The following is a 19,639-nucleotide window of genomic DNA, read 5'->3' on the forward strand; positions in this document are numbered from 1 at the left end:
AGCCCCTCCCAGTCTGGACCCATGTCCCCTCCAGCCACACGCTGCCTACCCTAAGCTCTCTTCACGTCCACCCCACATCAGTCCCGAGACGTGGTGGGGTGACGTAGGGCTCCCCGTCTTGGCCTGGGCTGCTCTCCCTCACTGTGCTTCCCTGGGGGGCCCTGCAGGGCAGAGCTCCATGTGAGCTGCGTCCTGAGACCCCTGGCTGTCTCCAGGGTGTCCACACCCCTGCTGTTTCCCTCTGCTCAGCACTGATCTTGCTGATCATCACTCTGTGGTCATTGACCGCTCTGTGGTCATCCCACAGGAGTGGGGCTCTCTCTGTCCCCAGCCCAGGGAGTGGCACCAAGCGGGTGATTATAGTATTTGAGGCTAGAATAAACGAATGAATGAAGAAACAAAAAAGTGAATGAATGACATCGGACTCTCCTGCCCACAGGCTGCTGACCCCGCATCCGAAGACTTCCACCACTGCCCACCAGCCCCCCAGCCCCGGGCTGTCGGGAGGGAGGTTGGGGGAGCAGCCTGAGCAAAAGCAGAGGCCAAAGGTCGGGTTTCTGGTGGCACTGGGGGGAGGGGCAGTCGGGCCGGGTCAGGAAAGGCCTGGGATGTCAGGCAAGGAATCAGACTGACCTGGTGGGCAACAGGGAGTCACGGGAAGCGGGGGAGCAGGGCAGTGACTCCCGCCGTGCTAGCACAGGGCGCGGTGCAGGTGGGCGCTCAGCGGGCCCTCGCTGCCTGGTCTGCAGGTGAGCGCCTCTCTCCTGTTTCTGGGAGGGTCATAAAGGCGGGGCCTGCAGGGCAGTTCCCGCCAGGACTGTGGGACCTGCAGCCTCGCCGCCTCTCTGCCAGGTTGCCCTTGTCTGAAAGCACGGGACAACGATTTGGTTTCTCTGAGCCTTTACTCCTCAGCTGTAAAATGGGACCAATCCTGCAGGTTGTGAGGCTAGCATGAGTGAGAGGAGCGCACCGCACAGCAGGTGCACCCTCCAGCCTTTCCTAAAGGTTTGCTTCATTTATTTGAAAGGCAGAGTGATAGGTAGACACACGTGTGCACACACACACACACACACACAATCACACAGATCTTCCATTCACTGGTTCACTTCCCAAACACCCAAGGATGGGCCAGGCTGAAGCCAGGAGGCTGGAGCTCCATCCGGGTCTCCCACGTGGATGACAGGGCCCCAGCACTCGGCCAGCTTCTCCTGCTTTCCCAGGTGCATCGACAGGGAGCTGGATCAGGAGCAGCGCATGCTCACCTGGACTCTGATGTGGGCTGCCAGCATGACGAGCCGCGCCTTAGCCCACTGCATCACAGCGCAGCCCCATCGTGGAGGCTGATTCAGCGCATGGGGCAGGGGGTGCAGCAGGAACCCAGGCTCAGAGGCTCTGCATTTGAATCGCAGCCCTGCACCCATGATGGCCCTCTCTCGGGGCCAGCAGGAGGACTGAATTCCGGGAGGTCACCCAGGTGGAGCACCTGCCATAGGTAGACACTCCGTTACCGTGCTCGCTGCGTTGTCTGCCCAGGTACAGCAAACTTGCTCCTCCTGCATGCTCCTGGGACCCTGGCCCTCTTGCTCTGCATACCACCTCCTCCTCCTTTCCTGCAGGCGGCGCTGTCCGCTGAGCTGCCCCTCAGCCCCTGGCCCTCAATAGCCACTCTTAGCCTTCACATTCAGCTTCTCGCTGCTCACTGCCCATCTTACTTATCAGCAGGGCAGAGTTGACCCCCTGTGCATAGAGAAAATTTCCTCCTAAGGAAGGAGACGGACATCATTTGTGCACCTGCCATGTGCCAGAGGCGTTATACCCGCTAGCTCTTTGCGACAGCCCAAGACACTTGCCATACATAAATGTGCACATTGAGGCTCAGAGAGGGGTAGTGACTTGTCCAAGGTCACACAGCACAGCGTTGAGAGCGGCTGAGTGCAAATCCGAGTCTTTCTGACTCTGGGGTCTGGGATTTTGAACAATCCTTCGCCAGGTGAGGTCAGCAGGTTCTTCCCCAGGGCTGTTTGGGGGATGAGATAGGGTCACAGGCCTGGGGACGCCTGGCAAGCAGCGCCAAGGATGGAGGTAAGGGTGGAACCTTGTCCACCTGTGTAGAGGAAAGGACAGAAGCCCAGGGAGAGCTGTCTGGGGCCCCGGTCACTGCGAGCAGCCGGCAGAGCCCCAGCCCCTGGCCCAGGCCCACTGTCTTCCCTGCTCACACCCTCCGAGGTAAGGGCAGGGGCCACGCCTGCAGGGCCTGCGCCTCCCTCTGAGCTGCCAGCAGGGCGAATGGCAGCAGGTGTTTCTGCCCGGCACGCAAGCCGGCATCCCCGGTTGCCATCTCCAGATGGCTCCTCAGCCCCTCACAGCTCTGCCCACCCCTGGGGGCCCTCCTGAGCACCCAGCTCTCCCCACCCCAGTTGCTCAGCCAATCAGGGAGTCCCAGAGGTGCTGGTGTTCTCAGGTGAGCCTGGACGGCAGCAAGGCCAAGGGTGTGATCCCAGGCGCTGTCGTCCGTGGGTGACTTCATCACGGAGCTCCAGACGACCCGAGCTGAAAAAACGCAGGTCACCTGTCCCAGGTGCTCAGGCTTCCCCGGAACTGCAGGCCCTCACTGCCAACAAAGCCCACGGCGTGTTCCACAACCACCCGCACCCCCACCCCCGCAGCCCCCATCAGGCTCCAGGGGGGATGGCTGGGCAGGAAAGACCTGAGCAGGAGACATGAGGACCCCATGGGAGTCACTGCGGAGCACGGGCAAATCACGGGTATGGTCCACAGCACAGAAAGGACCAGACACCCCGCCTGCTGGCCAGAGGGTGGCCGCGGCTTCTGTGCCAATGATGGGCCTAGGACCCAGCTTCCTTGCGGAGAGGCCAATGAAGACGCCTGGCCACAGCATCCAACCCACAGCCAAGCCCAGGCTGAGCTGCTCAGTGGACGCCCCCAGCACCCTGTCTCAGAGACAGCCGTGGTCCCCCTTCGCTCCAGCAAGCACAAAACCCACTTCGGTGACTGTGGGTGTGCCCCTGGAGGTCTTCCCCCCACCTATGCCCGTGGGAACCGCACCTTGCCTCTGCGCGTGAGGGAACAGGTCCACGGAGGCACCCACTGGACCGACCTCAGCCAGCAGGGAGGATGTAGAACTTATTGTCCAAATGGACAACATCTGTGAGGGATAGGGTGTGTTACAGGTAAGCAGAGGGGGCGTCAGGTGTGCAGCTCCCCAGTGGGCAGAACGGGGGGCGCTGTCTCCTTGCTCTGCCCCCGGCCACCCAGGGCCAGGTGAGCTTCCCTGTTAGGCGTCCTAGCTGCTGCAGCAGCAGCCCCGGGGCACGAGGCCGTGGCTGAGATCCAGCACCACATGGCTGCCCACACAGTCACGCCTGAGCCCCCTTTGCCTTTGGGCTGCCCAGCCCAAGGGAGGCCAGGCGATTTTACAGAAAAGAATCTGCAGATGGAGGAAGGTGACACCTTTAGATGTTGAAACTGTTTTTTTTTTTCCCCGGCCACAGGTGCTGGCTCTGCTCTGATGCGGGTCACAGGTGGCCCTGCCTTGACCAGCAGAGCAGGGAAACAGGCCACCCCTCTTCTCATCCATGACCAGGGCTGTCAGCAGTGACAACACCTGTGCCGCCTCCACTCGCCTAGAGGTTGTGCCTGCTGGTGCCCCTGGCTACCCAGGTAGACACAGCTGTGAAGCAGTGTGGGGGGTGCATTCCAGAGAGGGGTCCTCCTGGCAGGTCTCTCTCTCTTGGTCAGGACCCCCACCACCACCCGGAGTCCCACCCAGGCGAAGGTCTCCACTGCCCGGTCTTCCGCAGCTGCTGCCATCTGGTGGCCGTGTCCAGAAGGGTGGTGCGCAGAGGGACCGCGCGGGTCCGGGACTCCTGGCGCCCTCGCTGCGGAGGCGGAGGCGGCTGAGCGCAGAGCTCCGGCTGGTCGCGATGGTGCTGTGGCTGCTCCCCAGCTGCACCCTCACCGGGAGGACCCGTCTTCTGCTGCTCTGCTCTCACCTCGCCTTCTTCCGTGCACTTGGCTTCCTGACTTACAAAGAGCCCGCCCGGCCTCGGGACTGTGCGCTGTCGTCATAGGGAGGGGAGAACCCGCTGCGCCCTCCAAGGCTCTTTCCCTGCGGGGATGGCAGCCGAGCGTCGGGCGCATCGCAGAAGCTCCTGAAAATGCCACCTGGTCCCAACAGAAGCGAGCCGGGGAGCTTGACTTCACCCAGGCTGGCAAGCCCAGGAAATGCCCGCTACAGGTGCGGGTGGGCTGCTCTGGGCCAATAGGAAGTTGGAAGGTGGGAGAAGCCAAAGCCTGGGGGAGGGCGGAGGGAGACCCAGCCTGCAGGTGGCTGCACCCCCCCCCCCAACTCTGGCTGGCCGCAGGGCAGGCACCTTGTTCCAGGAGACAGTGTCATCAGGAAAAGCTTTCAGAGGGTCCTGTCTGCAGGGTCGCCCCTTTGGCAAAGGAGCTCCCCTTTGGCAAACAGACAAGGAGGCCCAGCTGTCCCAACAGAGACCAGGTCTGGGAGGCCGGGGCTGGGGGAGGGGCTGCCCAGGGATGAAGGGGGGGCAGTCAGCAGGGGTCAGTCACAGCAGGTGCATGGGAGCCACAGAAGGGCCTGGGCGGGGGGGAGGCGTGATTTGTCTGGGTGGGGACAGTTTGGGGTGTCTTCCAGGTTATGACTCCACAGGAATGGGAAGCGTGAGGGGCCCCACCAGGGATGGGGCACTCAGGGAGAGCACCAAGGAGGAGTCCTGGCCGGGGGCCAGCTTTAGGGGAAAGCAGAAAAGGTTTTTGAGGGCCCCGGTGGCTGCAAATATTCTCAGCAAAGCATATTTTACCTTCAAAGTTTTGCCAAAGAAAACCAAACGGGGAAAGAGCCATGGCCCCTGACAGCACCCAGCCCCTCCCCATGCATAGCATCACAGGCTCTCAAAGTACATGCTGTCCCCCGTCTCTTTTGAATCTCCAGCCAATCCCATTTTGCAGGTTGGCAAGCTGAGGCCCTGTGAGGTGGCCCGGGTCTTCACAGTGGGGCCAGGCTGGAGACCAGGGAGCAGCACCGCCTCAGCCCTGCGCATCGGGCTCAAAGCCCAGTTCCTTGTCTGGGAGGGGGTCCCCAGGGCTGTCGGGCAGTCCGTAGTACAAGTCCTCCTCTTCCTCCTCGGGCTCCTCAGCGCCTGCGTCCGAAGCCGCCTTCGCGTCCTCCCTCGTCCTCAGGCCGCGCAGCCAGTGGTTGGACAGGGCTGCCTCCTGCTGCTGCCCCCCCAGGGGCGCGTCGTCCGATGTGGGCACCTCATCAATCAGGGCGAAGTCGTGGAAGCGGTCGGGCGGGCTCCTGCAGGCCCAGGGCTCCCCTGGTGGAGGCGGAGGCTCCTCCCCGTTGGCTGGAGATGGCCTGGGGCTGCTGCCCTCGCTGGAGCCCACTTCTAGGTCATCTTGGAAGGAGGCCAAGGGTGCAGGGCCCTGGGGACAGGCCGGGGGGCTGCAGGGGGCAAAGACAGCGAGGACGAGGGTAGCTCTGAGCCAGACTGCCTGGGTCCAGCTCCCAGCTGCTGGCTGCAAGGCCTGGGGTGGGACAGTTCACCTCTCTCACCTCAGTTTGCTTCCCTGTAAAGTGGGGGAGTAACAGCACTCACTTCTCTGCTTGTTTCTGAGTTACAGCAAATAATCCATGCAGAGCTCTCTGCACAATGCCTGGCACTGAGGAGGTACTCAAGAAACTGGGCTCTTGCTATGTTGTTTCCCACCGGGTCACTCCTGCCTGCCTCCAACCATTGGATCTCCTCCTCGGGCCTCTCACAGCCCCAGGCACACTGGGGTCTCCTCCGGGTCCCTTGTCCACCTCCTGCATCACACAGGGAGTTTCTGGAGGCTGGAGGCCGACCAAGGCCTGGAACAGGGTAGGGGCCAGGGATTTTGAAGGAATGAATAAACGGACGACCCGGGAGCTCAGTTCACAAGAAAATGAGGCCAAGGATGCCCGGGGCCGCACAGCAGGTGAGCAGCAGAGGCAGGATGTGAACGTGTGAACGCAGGGCCTCTGGCTGCTCCCAGCAAGGAGCATAGCCCTGCATAGCCCTGGTGCTCACAACAACCCTAGGTGACAGCAATGAGTATCCCAACACCGGGAAACTGAGGCTGGGAGGGGAGAAACTTGTCAGGTTACACAGCAAAGCAGCCGGTGTTGGAACCCAGGTCCATCTGACCCCGAAGTCCATACCCATTCTACGGCTGCACCTGCTGCCCCAGGGGCTCTGCACCCTCCACCGCCCTCCCCTTCCTCCCAGTAGGCCCCACTCCCCCCACCTCAGTGGCCTCTCAATCGTCTCCTGCTTTATGCAGGAGCCGGGCAGCAGGCCTGCCGCCCCTGGCACTCACCCAGGCCTGCTCTGGCTTAGGGTCCTTCCTCCCTCCTTCTCGTCCGAGCCTCGGTGGACGACCACAGCGGCCTCCACCCAGGACTGAGCGTCTCGGGGGCCCAGGCCTCCTCTGTCGTCACTGCTTCCAGGCTTCAGCTGAGCCGGCTCGGAGGCCAGCAGAGGCCGGGGGTCCTCGCTATAGCTCATGACCTTCATCTGGATGCGGCTGAAGTCAGGCAGGCTCTGGTCGTAGGCGGCTTCCTCCCACAGCCTGACGTAGGGGGCCTGGGGGCTGGGGAAGAGGCAAAGACACAGTGGGAGAGACCACCGGCTGGGGGCTGTGGGCCCTCACCCTACAGGCACCAGTGTTCGCCCTGACCCTGTCTGCTCTGGGTGCGTGCTCTCCCCAAGACTCAAGAAAGCCTTGAGGGCTTTGCTGTACCCATTTCATGGACGAGGAGGCCAAGGCCCCCCTAAGTGAGTAAGTGAAGGGCAGAGCTTGGGCCTGACCCCAAGTCTGGCTGTGTGGTCAGTGTTTCTGTGGTGTCCCCCGAATCAGCACAGAGGTGCGGTGTGGGTGAAGACAGCTCGAATCCATGCCCGATTCCTTTTTTTTTTTTTTTTTTTTTTTGACAGGCAGAGTGGACAGTGAGAGAGAGAGACAGAGAGAGAAAGGTCTTCCTTTGCCGTTGGTTCACCCTCCAATGGCCGCCGCTGCAGCCGGCGCACCGCGCTGATCCTGGCAGGAGCCAGGAGCCAGGTGCTTTTCCTGGTCTCCCATGGGGTGCAGGGCCCAAGCACCTGGGCCATCCTCCACTGCACTCCCTGGCCATAGCAGAGAGCTGGCCTGGAAGAGGGGCAACCGGGACAGAATCCGGCGCCATGCCCGATTCCTAAGAGTACCTTCTCAGGGAGAGGGAGGCAGGGCCAGGAGCTGGGCCGGGGGGAGGAGACGCGGCCACCCCTCTCTCCGCCCCCTCCCTCCCGCGGGGGAGACCACCCAGCCCGTGGGGGGCAGCCGCCTACCTCTTCATCTCCACTGCAAGCCCATTGTCCAGCAGGCCCAGGGCTTTCGGGGACATGATGCCTTGGAAGTCGGAGTCGGCGGGGACAAAGGTGATCTGCAGGGCAGAGGGAGGCAGCCTGTGTGCAGTGGGCCTGGGAAGGGCCTGCTGCCCCTGCAAGCCTGGGTGCTGCTCCCCTGGGGTGCTAGCGACCCCCTCCACACAGCTGGGCCTCGCTCTTCCACGGGGGAGGGGTCTGCTCAGGGCTGCCCAGCACCAGGGGGTGGGTGCATCTCGGGGCTCCTGCTCAGGCTCTGCCTCCTTCTTCTTCACTCAGCCAGCATGTATTGAGCACCTGCTGGGTGCACTGGTGGGCAGCAGCGAGTGGAAGACACAGACTCCTCCCCTTGAGCTCACATCTTGTCATTTCCCGGTGCCCAGCACCTGCCTGCATTCATGGAGAACAAGTGGGAGGCGGGCCACTCTCAAGGGCTTCTTGGCCCAGGGGCTGCAGTGGGAACAGAGAAGTGCATGGCGGCTGCTGCGCCCACCAGTCCCTGTCCCAGGATCTGGGTGGACCCCACCTGTGCAGCACCAAGGGCTGGGCAGGGGGTGGTGGAGGGGGAGGCAGTGAGAGCAGGCAGAAGGAGCCCTGCCCTTGGTGCCTGGGGTACAGGGTGAGGCCCCTTTCTCGGCCGGGTCCTCACTGTGGGCCCCGGCAGCTAGGCCCTCCTCCCGGAGCCCCTCCGGCTCTCTGTGGGATGGGGCCAGCTGCCAAGAGGCACTTGCACAGCTGTATTCAGAGCAGCGCTAGCCACAGTAGCCGACAGATGCGAGCAGCCCCCACGTCCAGCGCGTGCTGCTGTCTCCACTCCATGGAGGACCATGAGCCCAGCAAGGAGGGGCCGCTCCCACACCCGTGACACGGATGGACCTTGAGGACATTATGCTGAGCGAAATAGGCCAGCCACAAAAAGACAAACAGCTGTATAGCTCCACTCTACAAGGGCCCTATAGGAGAGACAGTGGAATTGGAGGAGGGGGTGGGGAACGGGGCATGGGGCAGAGTTCAAGTTTCACAAGGTGAAGAGTCCTGGAGATTGGTGGCACAGTCACGTGAACGTGTTTAGTCCCACTGAACATTTAATGTGGTTAAGACAGGCCACCACCTGTGGTGCCAGCATCCCATGTAGGTGCCAGTTCAAGTCCCGGCTGCTCCACTTCCAATCCAGCTCCCTGCTAATGGCCTGGGAAAAGCAGCAAAGGATAACTCAAGTGCTTGGGCCCTTGCACCCATGTGGGAGACCTGGAGGAAGCTCCTGGCTCCGGGCTTCGACCTGGCTCAGTCCTGGCCATTGTAGCCATCTGGAGAGTGAATTAGTAGATGGAAGATCTCTCTTTCTCTTTAACTCTGACTCTCAAATAAATAAATAAAACTTAAAAAAAAGACAGTAAATTTAAGCACATTTTACTATAGTTTTTAAAGCGGGCCAGTTAAGCCTGTCTCCTGGGTTGCTGTAGGATCCCAGGGGCAGCCCCAGCCCGGCGCTGATCCCTGCTAACTGCTCCGTAAGTCAGGACTCATGGCCTCTGAAGATCAAGTCACCTGGCTTCTCTGAGTCCCTCTCCTCAGCTCCACGTTTGTTTCGTGGATGAGAGCCCACTGTTCCCTGATGAGAACCCACTGTTCCGTCCCTGGTCCATAAACGGCGCCCGCGCTGCCCCTGCCTGTGACGGCATCGAGAGGCTACGCATCTGCTCCAGGGAGCTCTATCCCAACGGGTGGAGCCAAGATGGGGGTAGGGGGAGGGTGAGCCCCCCCACGTCTGAACTCCAGCAGGGACCTGGGCACCTTCCACCCCATCAGCATGCCCTGATGCCTGCTGGCTCTGTGCTTCTAGAAGATACCTTTCTCTTTGTCTCATTACCTCCTGGCCTAGTCACTCACCATCATCACCATCCCCATCCCTATCATCACCATCATCCCCGTCATCACCATCACCACCACCTCCGTTAGCATCCTCACCATCACCATCACCATCACCATCATCCTCACCATCACCATCACCCTCCTCACCATCACCATCACCATCATCCTCACCATCACCATCACCCTCCTCACCATCACCATCACCCTCCTCACCATCACCATCACCACCTCATCATCACCATCACCCTCCTCACCATCACCATCACCCTCCTCACCATCACCATCACCCTCCTCACCATCACCATCCTCACCATCACCATCACACTCCGCACCCTCACCATCACCCTCCTCACCCTCACCATCACCATCACCATCACCGTCACCATCACCACCTCACCATCACCATCACCACCTCACCATCACCATCACCCTCCTCACCATCACCATCACCCTCACCATCATCATCACCCTCCTCACCCTCACCATCACCCTCCTCACCCTCACCATCACCCTCCTCACCCTCACCATCACCATCACCACCTCACCTTCACCATCACATCACCATCACTTACACCCTCCTCACCATCACCATCACCACCTCACCATCAGCATCACCCTCCTCACCCTCACCATCACCATCACCCTCCTCACCCTCACCATCACCATCACCCTCCTCACCCTCACCATCACCATCACCCTCCTCACCCTCACCATCACCATCACACTCCTCACCATCATCATCTGTGGGCAGCCAGTCGCCCTTTTTGTTTACGTGTAAACATATGGATGGAGACATCTTGGCACAGACAAAAGGCTAAGGAGGTTCCAGGAAGAGGCAGGAAGAACCTTATCTCACTGTTACACTTCTTACAAGAGACCTATGTAGATAATCAATCAGGCTTGAAACCTGCATTTATCCCTTAAGTGTTTTATTGTACCCTTGTAGTCAATGATTGATAACATTTTATGATCTGTCAAGTAGAAGAACCTTGTCGGGAACTCTTTGTAACCCCAAAAAGTCTTTTACATATGTAAATCTTTTGTGTGCCTTCTTGTATACAACTGGTCATGTTTAAATGCTGCTGGGTTTGTTGAATAAACCAGCCTTGATCAGGATTTGTCTTGGCTCCATTCTTTGCGTCCTTGTCCCCATTCCCACTCTGTTTCAGGAAACCCGGTTCTTTGTGCTGCAGGCCGTCACAACCATCACCATCCTCACCATCACCATCACCGTCACCCTCCTCACCATCACCATCCTCACCATCACCATCCTCACCATCCTCACCATCACCATCACCATTACCCTCCTCACCATCACCATCACCATCACCCTCCTCATCATCACCCTCTTCACCATCACCACCACCATCACCATCCTCACCATCACCATCACCATCACCATCACCATCACCCTTCTCCTCCTCATCATCGTCATTATCATCACTAGGAATCAAAACACAGAAACCCCTGAGCCTGAGCCTAAAAAGCTCAGCCTTCGTCCAGAAGCAGTGGAGGAGATCACTTCTCGGCCTTTTGGCTAAGATCAAGTGCAGAAGCAGTGGGGAGCCCTGGCAGAGTTCCTGGCAGGAGACTACACAGTCTGCGCTCACGCAGAGCACGAGTGGTTCCCAGAGGCAGGGAGGCTCACACAGAGGACGGAGCCTGTAGCTGCCAGCCAGGTCCTGGTCCTGGGCCCCAGCAGAGTGACGGGCTCTTTGTGGGCAGACTGAAGCTGGTCGGGGCGTGGCCCTGCTCTCCCGACACTCCTGCCTCTTCTCCCAGCTTCCCTGCCCATCTCAGCCAGGGGCTCAGCACCCCCAACCACTCCCCTCAGGAGGGTCCCTGCCGTGGTCCTGAGCCCCAGCTGACCACCAGATCGGTACGGCTCTGCTTGGGAAGCCAGCGAGAGCACCTAGAGGGGTGCGCGGGTGCTGTCTCCAGCCTCCACCGGCACCCAGTGTGTGAAGACCTAGAAGTGCCCTGGTTCCGGCAGCCCTCACTCTGCCTCTGCCTTAGCCCCCGAGCAGCCCCTCCCACCTGTGCCAGAAAGGAGCCTCACGGGCACAGCCCGCCCATGAGCCAGTCACTCAGTCAGCAGAGCGGGCACGCACTCTCCTGTCCCATCAGCCCAGCATCCCAGGCCCCGGAGCTGAGCCCCTCACTCCACCTTGTCCTGGGCCACGTCGTCCCACCTGCCTTATCCCTGTGCCACGTGGCTTGGGCCACGCTGTTCCTCTGCCTGGCAGTCTTTCCCCATCTTCTCTGTCAGGCAAACTCCTATTTAACCTGCAAAGCCCAGCTCACCTCTGGAAAGCCTCCTTGCTCCCCCAGCAGACTCCCAGCTCCCCCAGAGCAGGCACAGCTGCACCTCCCCCATGTCCTGACGGCTGGCTCTATTCCTGTTTGTTTCTGTTTCTTCCAGTCCAGAAAATTCCCATTCCTGAAGCCTTCCCTGGTCAGGCATTGAGAGCAGGGGGTGGGGTCGGCTACCATGGCCCAGCCCAAGGACCATGCCATGGCTTACCATGCCCTCTCTCCCTCCCTGGTTGCAGTGGACCTGTGCCGGCTCTCACAGCCAGGGTCCTTGTAACACACCGGCGTGCAGCTCCCCGCCCCGGGCACCGCCAACACCAGTCCTGACAACGGAGCCTCTGCATCCGTTCCCTGCCAGGCGTCATGCCAGCCTCCTTCTGCTGTCCCGCCTGAATCCTGGCAGGGGGAGGGGGAGAGGGAGGGGTCCCTTGGCCAAGGTCACAGGAATGAGCTGTGAGGGAGGGGGCAGGGCTTGAAATGTGTGCTGTTCTCTGCACCCCCAACCCCACGCTGCGTCCCCAGCACAGGAGCGCGTGAAGCTGTCAACAGTTACTCATTAATACCCAGCAATAGGCCTGCTCTGCCCTGGGCCGGCCTCACCCCAACAGCCACCGCGCTCAGGGCCACCACACCAGAGCCCCCGCTGGTCCAGGAGGCTGGCAGGAGGTGCTTCCCTCCCCACCCGCCAGCCCCTCGCCCTCCCCCAGGGAACAGGGATGGCATGGGCAACGTGGCAGTGGTGATGCCGGTGGCGCAGGCCCCAGGACCTCTTCCCGAGGTGACCTCTGCTGAGGGCATCGCACACACAGAGGCGAGTTGACTGTAAACTGCTCAGTAAATGACTGAAACCAGCCCAGGCCGCCCCAGCACCGGGCTCGCCCACGGAGGGGGCGGGGCTGGGGAGAAAGAGCCTGGGCCAGGGCGGGAGCCTCCTTCCTCCTCCCTGAGCCCCTGAGCACAGCTGCCCAGGCGGGAGGAGAGGAGGGCCCTGGGGTGCCGGGTGACCTGTCTAGAGCCCTGGAGCGGGGGAAATGGGGCTCACAGAGCGAAGAGGCGTGGGTAGGGACTCCCAGGCAGTTTCGAGACAGAGGCCAAGCTGGATGCATGTTTCTCTCCCGTCTCCACCTGCCTCTGGGCACCTGTGTGAGCTCGGAAGCGCCTCCCAAAATCTCAGCTCCCAACTGTCCATCCCAGGCTATCAGGAGGTGGACTACGGTCACCGCAGCAGCCCTCCACCCAGCTGTCACACGCTGCAGTGTGCCCAGATTCCTCCATCCCATCGCTTCTCGGAGCCCCACGAGAACCCCGAGGCCATGCACAAAGACAGGCTTAGGTCCCATTTCACAGGTGACAAAACCGAACCTCAGAAAAACAAGTCACACAGAGAACTGAGATTAGAATCCGGGACTCCCAAACCAATGCTCTCCCCACCCCAGGTTACCCACGAGGCTAGGAACACAGTCAGACTCGGGAAGATAAAGCTATGGAACCTCACCTCTGAGAGCCTTGGGCTTCTGTACTGTGAAATGGGACTACAGAAGGGGCCATGAACCCAGGAGTGCCCAGTGGGTGGTAGGCACATGGGAATTCTGCTGCAAGCACACGGGCCATGGCTGTGCCTCAGTGTCTGGTTCAGGGCTTCTTAATCGGAGCCCATGATCAACTACACTGTGTGCTGGCTGGATGGATGAGGGGATGGATGGGTGGACGGGTGGACAGGTGGACGGGTGAATGGATGGACGGGTAGATGGCTGGTTGGGTGGCTGGGTGGATGATGGTGGATGGATGGGTTGAGATGGATGGGTGGCTGGTTGGCTGAGTGGATGGCTGGGTGCATGATAGCTGGACAAAGGGGCAATCAGAAGAGCAGAGAAAAGAACACAGGGAGTGAAATGGGAAGCATGAGACTACTGGAGGCTGAAGGCTGATAGGGGAGCCGAGGCCTAGCCACCAGCCCTCTGGTCCCTGTTCCCAGAAGCCAGAGCCCCAGGCCCAGCCCAGCTGACCTGGCCCCACCCAGCCCCGCCGCCGCCTACCTTCGGGTAGCACTGGCACATGCTCCAGACGACGCCCCCAATCACCATGACGCCGCCCATGGCGTAGAAGGTGCCGTAGACCTGGGGCCGGTCGTGGCTCAGGAGGAAGGTGCCGAGGGAGAGCAGGAAAAGCCCCAGCACGATGAAGCCGATGCGGAAGGTCTTCTCGTCTGCCATGGCTGCCTGGCCAGGGCCTGGCCTGTGCACGCCCGCAGAGGGGACCCGGACAATGCCGTGCAGACGCCGTGCAGGTGCAGACGCCGTGCAGGGAGAGGCGCCGCTCTGAACCACTGCTGACCAAGGCTTGCAGTCCCAGGGAGCCCAGGGAGCTCAGGGTGCCTTCGGGCCCTGCTGCAGTGCCGGACCCCCAAGCTCAAGAGGGCCAGAGGAGGCACGGGTCTGTGGCCCTGGGCACCATCCACCGCTCTCCCTCCTCACCTTGGGCCCCGCTCGCCTGGAGTGTGTGTGTGTGAATATGCGTGAGCCAGGACACAGGGGAGGGGCGGGGGAGGTCACTGGGGCTGGGCCCCAGCCAAGGCTTTGACATCACCTCATTTGCCTAGAGTGGAGCTGAACTGGCTGAGTGGCTGGCCCCACACCTTCCAGCTGCACACAGGTCTGCAGCCGGGAGCCGGGAGCCGGGAGCCCGCGGGCTGGCATTTTGGAATCCTGACCAACTCAGCTTTTCAAGGGCATGTGGCCCCCGGGGCTGCAGGAATGGTGACCCCTAGTTACGGAGCGGTGGCCGTGAGCACAGCACACATGCAAACACAGTGACGTGCTGGAGGGAGCCCCGTGGGGCAGGTGCCGCGCTCCCTACTCTGCAGGTGAGGACACTGAGGCACAGAGGGGCCACTCGCCCAAGTCACACGAGGAGAGACGCCAGCACAGCGGGGACTGGGTCGTGGGGGCAGTGGCCAGCCCTGGTGGGAGACTGCTCTGCTGGAGCCGGAGGGTTAACCGCAGGGGGTTTGACCCCAAGGGGAACTGTCCACGCCGGGGCCTGGCTCCTCCACCAGGGGGCGCCACGTGCACTAGACTAGGTGGCCTGCCTGTGTCTCCTCGGCTTCCTCCTCGGGAAAGTAATGCTCATAAAAATCCAAGATGCCCCAAAATCTGAAAGCTTTTGAGGGCTGATCTGATACCACAGTGGAACATTCCACAGCATGAAATTGTGGCTCGTGTGCAAAGTTACTGAAGATGCCCTGTAGCATCACTTGCCGGTGATGTGTACAAGGTGGGTATGAAACAGAAGAATTGTATGCTTAGACTGGGCTCCCATCCCCAAGATGTCTCAGTATGTATATGGCAAGTATCTCCAGGTCCTCCCCCTGCCTCCCCAAACCCCCAATCCTAAATATTTCTGGCCCCAAGCATTTTTGTTTTAAGACTTATGTATTTATTTGAAAGGCAGAGTTACAGAGAAAGAGGAAGAGATGGAGAGAAAGAGATCTTCCATCCGCTGGTTCACTCCCCAAATGGCCACATCAGCTGGTGCTGGGCCAGGCTGAGCCAGGAGCCAGGAACTCCATCTTGGACTCCTGCATGGGTCCCAGGGGCCCAAGCACTTGGGCCATCTTCCACTGCTTTCCCAAGCGCATCAGTAGGGAGCTGGATCGCAAGTGGGGCAGCTGGGACTCGAACCGTTGCCCATATGGGAGGCCTGCATGGCGGGCAGTGGCCCAACCCGCTGAGCCACCGAGCAGGCCCAAGCATTCTGGATAAGGGTCATTCAGCCTTCAGCACCTCTGAGAACGGCAGCTGTCCTCCGGGGCCTGGCTTCCCCGCTTCCTCTTCCTCCCCCACACTCTGGGCACTGCCCAGACCTGCTTGCCATGAGCTGCCCCCCTGCCCCCAAAACACAGGCTGTGACAAATTATCGTCCCCGGGAGTGTGAGCAAGTGACAGCCATCTCCTCAGTTTCCCCCAGTCTAGCCAGGATGCCTTAATCCTGGGGACATTCTACCAGCCGATTCCAGGCCCAGGGACGGGCCGATGGGAGCCGGCAGATGGCCATACAGGAAGCCAGAGAAGTGCAGGGCACCCCATCGCCGGGTGTCCCGCACACTGGCTGGAGCGCAGGGTGAAGCCACTGCTGCGAGAGGCAAGGCTCTCCCGTGGCTCCCTGACCAGTCACCCTGGGCTGTCCTGTTTGCTCCCCGGCCTGCTCCCACCTGCTCAGCCGCCCCCCACCCAGGCCTACAGACCCGGTCTCCCACGCTCACGCCCACCAGCCCAGCCTAGGGCGACTGCGGCACGTCCAGGTCCCCCGTTCTTGGGTTTTGTCACCTGCGGATGGGGGCGGGCGTGGTGCAGGGAAGAGACGCGGTGGAACGCGTGTAGCCTGTGCTGAGTCGCGGCGCCCGTCTCCAGAGCACCACTTCTCTTCTGTAGAGGCTGCTGCCCCTCTCAGAAACGGACACCGAGGCCCAGAGGGCACTCGGCCTACCCCGCCCAGCGCCTTCTTGCGCCCACTGGCGGCCGTTAGCAAGCACTGGGAAGCCCTGCTGCCCCGCACCCCCAACTTCACCGAGCCCAGGGACCCACAAGCCGTGGTGCAGGGCATCCCGAAACTGAGTCGGCGGCTGGGCGGGAACAAGACGGCTCCGGACTCCGGCCATTCCTGAGAGGCTCGCGGTCACCCACCTTCTTCGCCTCTTTTCTGGTCCTTTCTCCTCTTAGACGAGAGGAACAGTGGGTGCTCAGCGAAAAGGGTCTGACCTCCCCCGGGGGGTGACGAGGACGACACCAGACAGCGTGGGGACCCTGCGCTGGACACGTGGTCAGCAGGCGGTGCCCGCTCCCTTGGCCTGCCCCTGCCTCTGCCTTTGACTTTCCTCACCCGCCCAGTCCGCCAAGGGTGGGAAGTGGGGAGGTGTCCGTCGTCTTCCAGCAGAGGGCGCTCTAGCCACTGTTTTCTTCCTGGCTGAAGGAATTCGGGTTGCTGGGGCAGGAACTAACCCCACAAGACCCGGAGACACAACAAGGCGGGGAAACACCCATTTGACAGATGCAGAATCTGAGGCCGCCAGAGCCAAGGTGAGCGACCCAAGGCAGAACCTGTACATAACAGAGCTAGAACTCTAACCAGGTGCCCAGCCCCCTCTGGGCGAGCCCCTTACCTTGGAGACACAGGTGTAAGACGTTCTGATAAGCATCCCACTCCAAGAACTGCTGCCCTGGAGCCTGCCTTCTGGGAACGATATGGAAAGGCAGAGACTGGGAGGCCCAGCATGAGGGATAGCCTGGGGTAGGGGGTGAGGCAACTGGAATTCTGACATGGCAGGGGAGGTGTTCCAGCAAAGGGACCAGCATGTGCAAAGCACTGAGGCAAGTTCCCATGGACACGCAGCTGCAGACAATGCTGGATGCCAGACACAGGCTGCTCTTCAGGCCTGCAGCCCCAAGTCAACACCACCCTCCCGTGAGTTCCCAGACTGCCCACCGTGCTCATCTCCCTCTCACCCCCACCTCCTGTGGGCTCCATCTCCTAGACGGAAGGATGCCCTCACCGTTGTCACCCTGGTCTGAGCCCCTGTCATCTTTCTCTAGCTGACCTCCGCTTCCGTCCTTGCCCCAGGAAGTCACCTCAGGGTCTTTGCACCTGCTCTCTGGCTGCCCCGAGTGCTCTTCCTCCAGATGTCTGCATGGCCCCCTCCCTCCAGGCTCACACACCCCCTTCACACGGAGGACCTGCGCTTGCTCTGAGCATCCAGAACCCCGACCCGGAAGGGCTGCCTGTCCCCTTTCCAATCCATCTTTCACCACAGTACTCAGCCCCACCATGACACCACGCACGCTGCTCATTCATGCCGTCTCAGATTTATCTGTCTCCTGCCATGGGAGCCCAAGTGCCCAGGGGCTGGGCCCTCTGCGCTCACTGCTGGATTCCCAGGGGTGAGAACAGGGCGGGCTCTGGATGCTGTTTGTAAGCAGGGAGGGGCTGAGGAGGGAGTACATGGAGGAAGGAGAGGGAGGCTGGGGCGGAGCCACGGGAAACCTCCTGGGGTTGTGCAAGGGGACTGGCCATGTGTCGGATGCCAACAGGGAACCTGTGCAGACCGCGACACCGGGGGGACGGTGCTGGCATCTCACATGGGCACCGGATCGAGTCCCGGCTGCCCCACTTCCAATCCAGCTCTCTGCTGTGGCCTGGGAAAGCAGTAAAAGATGGCCCAAGTCCTTGGGCCCCTGCACCCACGTGGGAGACCTGGAAGAAGCTCCTGGCTCCTGGCTTTGGATCAGCACAGCTCCGGCCGTTGCGGCCAGTTGGGGAGTAAACCAGTGGATGGAAGATCTCGCTCTCTGTCTCGCCCTCTCACAGTCTGTAACTCTGCTTCTCAAATAAATAAATAAATATTAAAATAAAAAAGTCACTCAAGCGCTGGGTGAACCAAACGCCGTGCGTCCACAGGGGAATTTTCCAGAAGGCCCGGGAGAACTCGCCCCTTGCAGGTGACTTCCACTGGTTCTGGCTGCCGTGGAGCCGGCAGCAGCTATGTCAAGGACGTAGAGGGCTGCTGGCTCCAGCAGAGCCTCTGGCAAATTCTTGCCAAGTGGCGTCACAGCTGAGCAGGGGCTCAAGAGGCAGCGAGCGAGAAGGCACGGGGTTTGCTGCCCAGAGCGTGTCTCACCGCAGCTGGCACGCGTCAGCCTTACAGGGTGAAGGCCCAGCCCAAAGGATCTCATTTCCACAGCCACCACGGTGGCTCCCAGTCAGCCGGGGTCCAGGATTGGGCCCCTGGGTGTCGGGCAGCACCTGGCTCAGGACGGCTGTGTCGTAAGAAAGAGCTCAAAGGGCAGGTTTCGGGTGCTGCCTGGGACGCCCGCATCCCACGTCCGAGTGCCCGACTCCAGTCCCTGCCGCACTGCTGCCCATCCAGCTCCCTGCTGTGGCCTGGGAAGGCAGTGGAGGATGGCCAAGTGCCTGGGCCCCTGCACCCACGTGGGGGACCCTGATGGAGTTCCAGGTTCCTGATTTTGGCCTGGTCTAGCCTAGTCCTGGATGTTGGGAACATTTGCAGAGTGAACCATCAGAGGGAAGCACTCTCTCTCTCTCTGCCTTTCAAGTAAATAAGGTGGTTTTTTTTTGTTTTGTTTTTTGTTTTTTGGTTTTTTTTTTTTTTTTTTTTTTTTTTTTGACAGGCAGAGTGGACAGTGAGAGAGAGAGACGAGAGAAAGGTCTTCCTTTGCCATTGGTTCACCCTCCAATGGCCACCGCGGCCGGCGCACTGCGGCCGGCGCACCGCACTGATCCGATGGCAGGAGCCAGGTACTTGTCCTGGTCTCCCATGGGGTGAAGGGCCCAAGCACTTGGGCCATCCTCCATTGCACTCCCTGGCCACAGCAGAGAGCTGGCCTGGAAGAGGGGCAACCAAGACAGAATCCGGTGCCCTGACCAGGACTAGAACCTGATGTGCCGGCACCGCAAGGCGGAGGATTAGCCTAGTGAGCTGCGGTGCCGGCTTTTTTGTTGTTGTTGTTGTTAAGATTTATTTTATTTATTTGAAAGGCAGAGGGGCCGGCACCGTGGCTCACTTTGTTAATCCTCTGCCTGCAGCACCAGCATCCCATATGAGCGCTGGATTCTAGTCCCGGCTGCTCCTCTTCTGGTCCAGCTCTCTGCTGTGGCCCAGGAGTGCAGTGGAGGATGGCCCAGGTGATTGGGCGCCTGCACCCGCATGGGAGACCAGGAGGAAGCACCTGGCTTCTGGCTTCAGATCGGTGCAGCACTGGCCGTGGCGGCCATTTGGGGGGTGAACCAACGGAAGGAGGACCTTTCTCTCTGTCTCTCTCTCTCACTGTCTAACTCTACCTGTCAAATAAGGAAGGAAGGAAGGAAGGAAGGAAGGAAGGAAGGAAGGAAGGAAGGAAAGAAAGAAAGAAAGAAAGAAAGAAAGAAAGAAAGAAAGAAAGAAAGAAAGAGAGAGAGGCCAGGCTGAAGCCAAGAACCGGGAGTTTCTTCCAGGTCTCCTATGTGGGTGCAGGGGG

The 19,639-nt window shown here is 60.6% G+C and overlaps 1 protein-coding gene across 1 annotated transcript; it reads right to left on the bottom strand.

Annotated features, from left to right (window-relative positions):
• Positions 1 to 5,070: 5,070 nt before the first annotated feature.
• BSND (barttin CLCNK type accessory subunit beta) lies at positions 5,071 to 13,825 on the bottom strand. The gene is given in 4 exon segments (NM_001082221.1): positions 5,071 to 5,488; positions 6,385 to 6,657; positions 7,392 to 7,486; positions 13,649 to 13,825. Coding segments are annotated over 4 exon segments (963 nt in total).
• Positions 13,826 to 19,639: the final 5,814 nt, after the last annotated feature.

This window comes from Oryctolagus cuniculus, chromosome 7 (assembly GCF_964237555.1).
Source record: "Oryctolagus cuniculus chromosome 7, mOryCun1.1, whole genome shotgun sequence".
NCBI lineage: Eukaryota > Metazoa > Chordata > Mammalia > Lagomorpha > Leporidae > Oryctolagus > Oryctolagus cuniculus.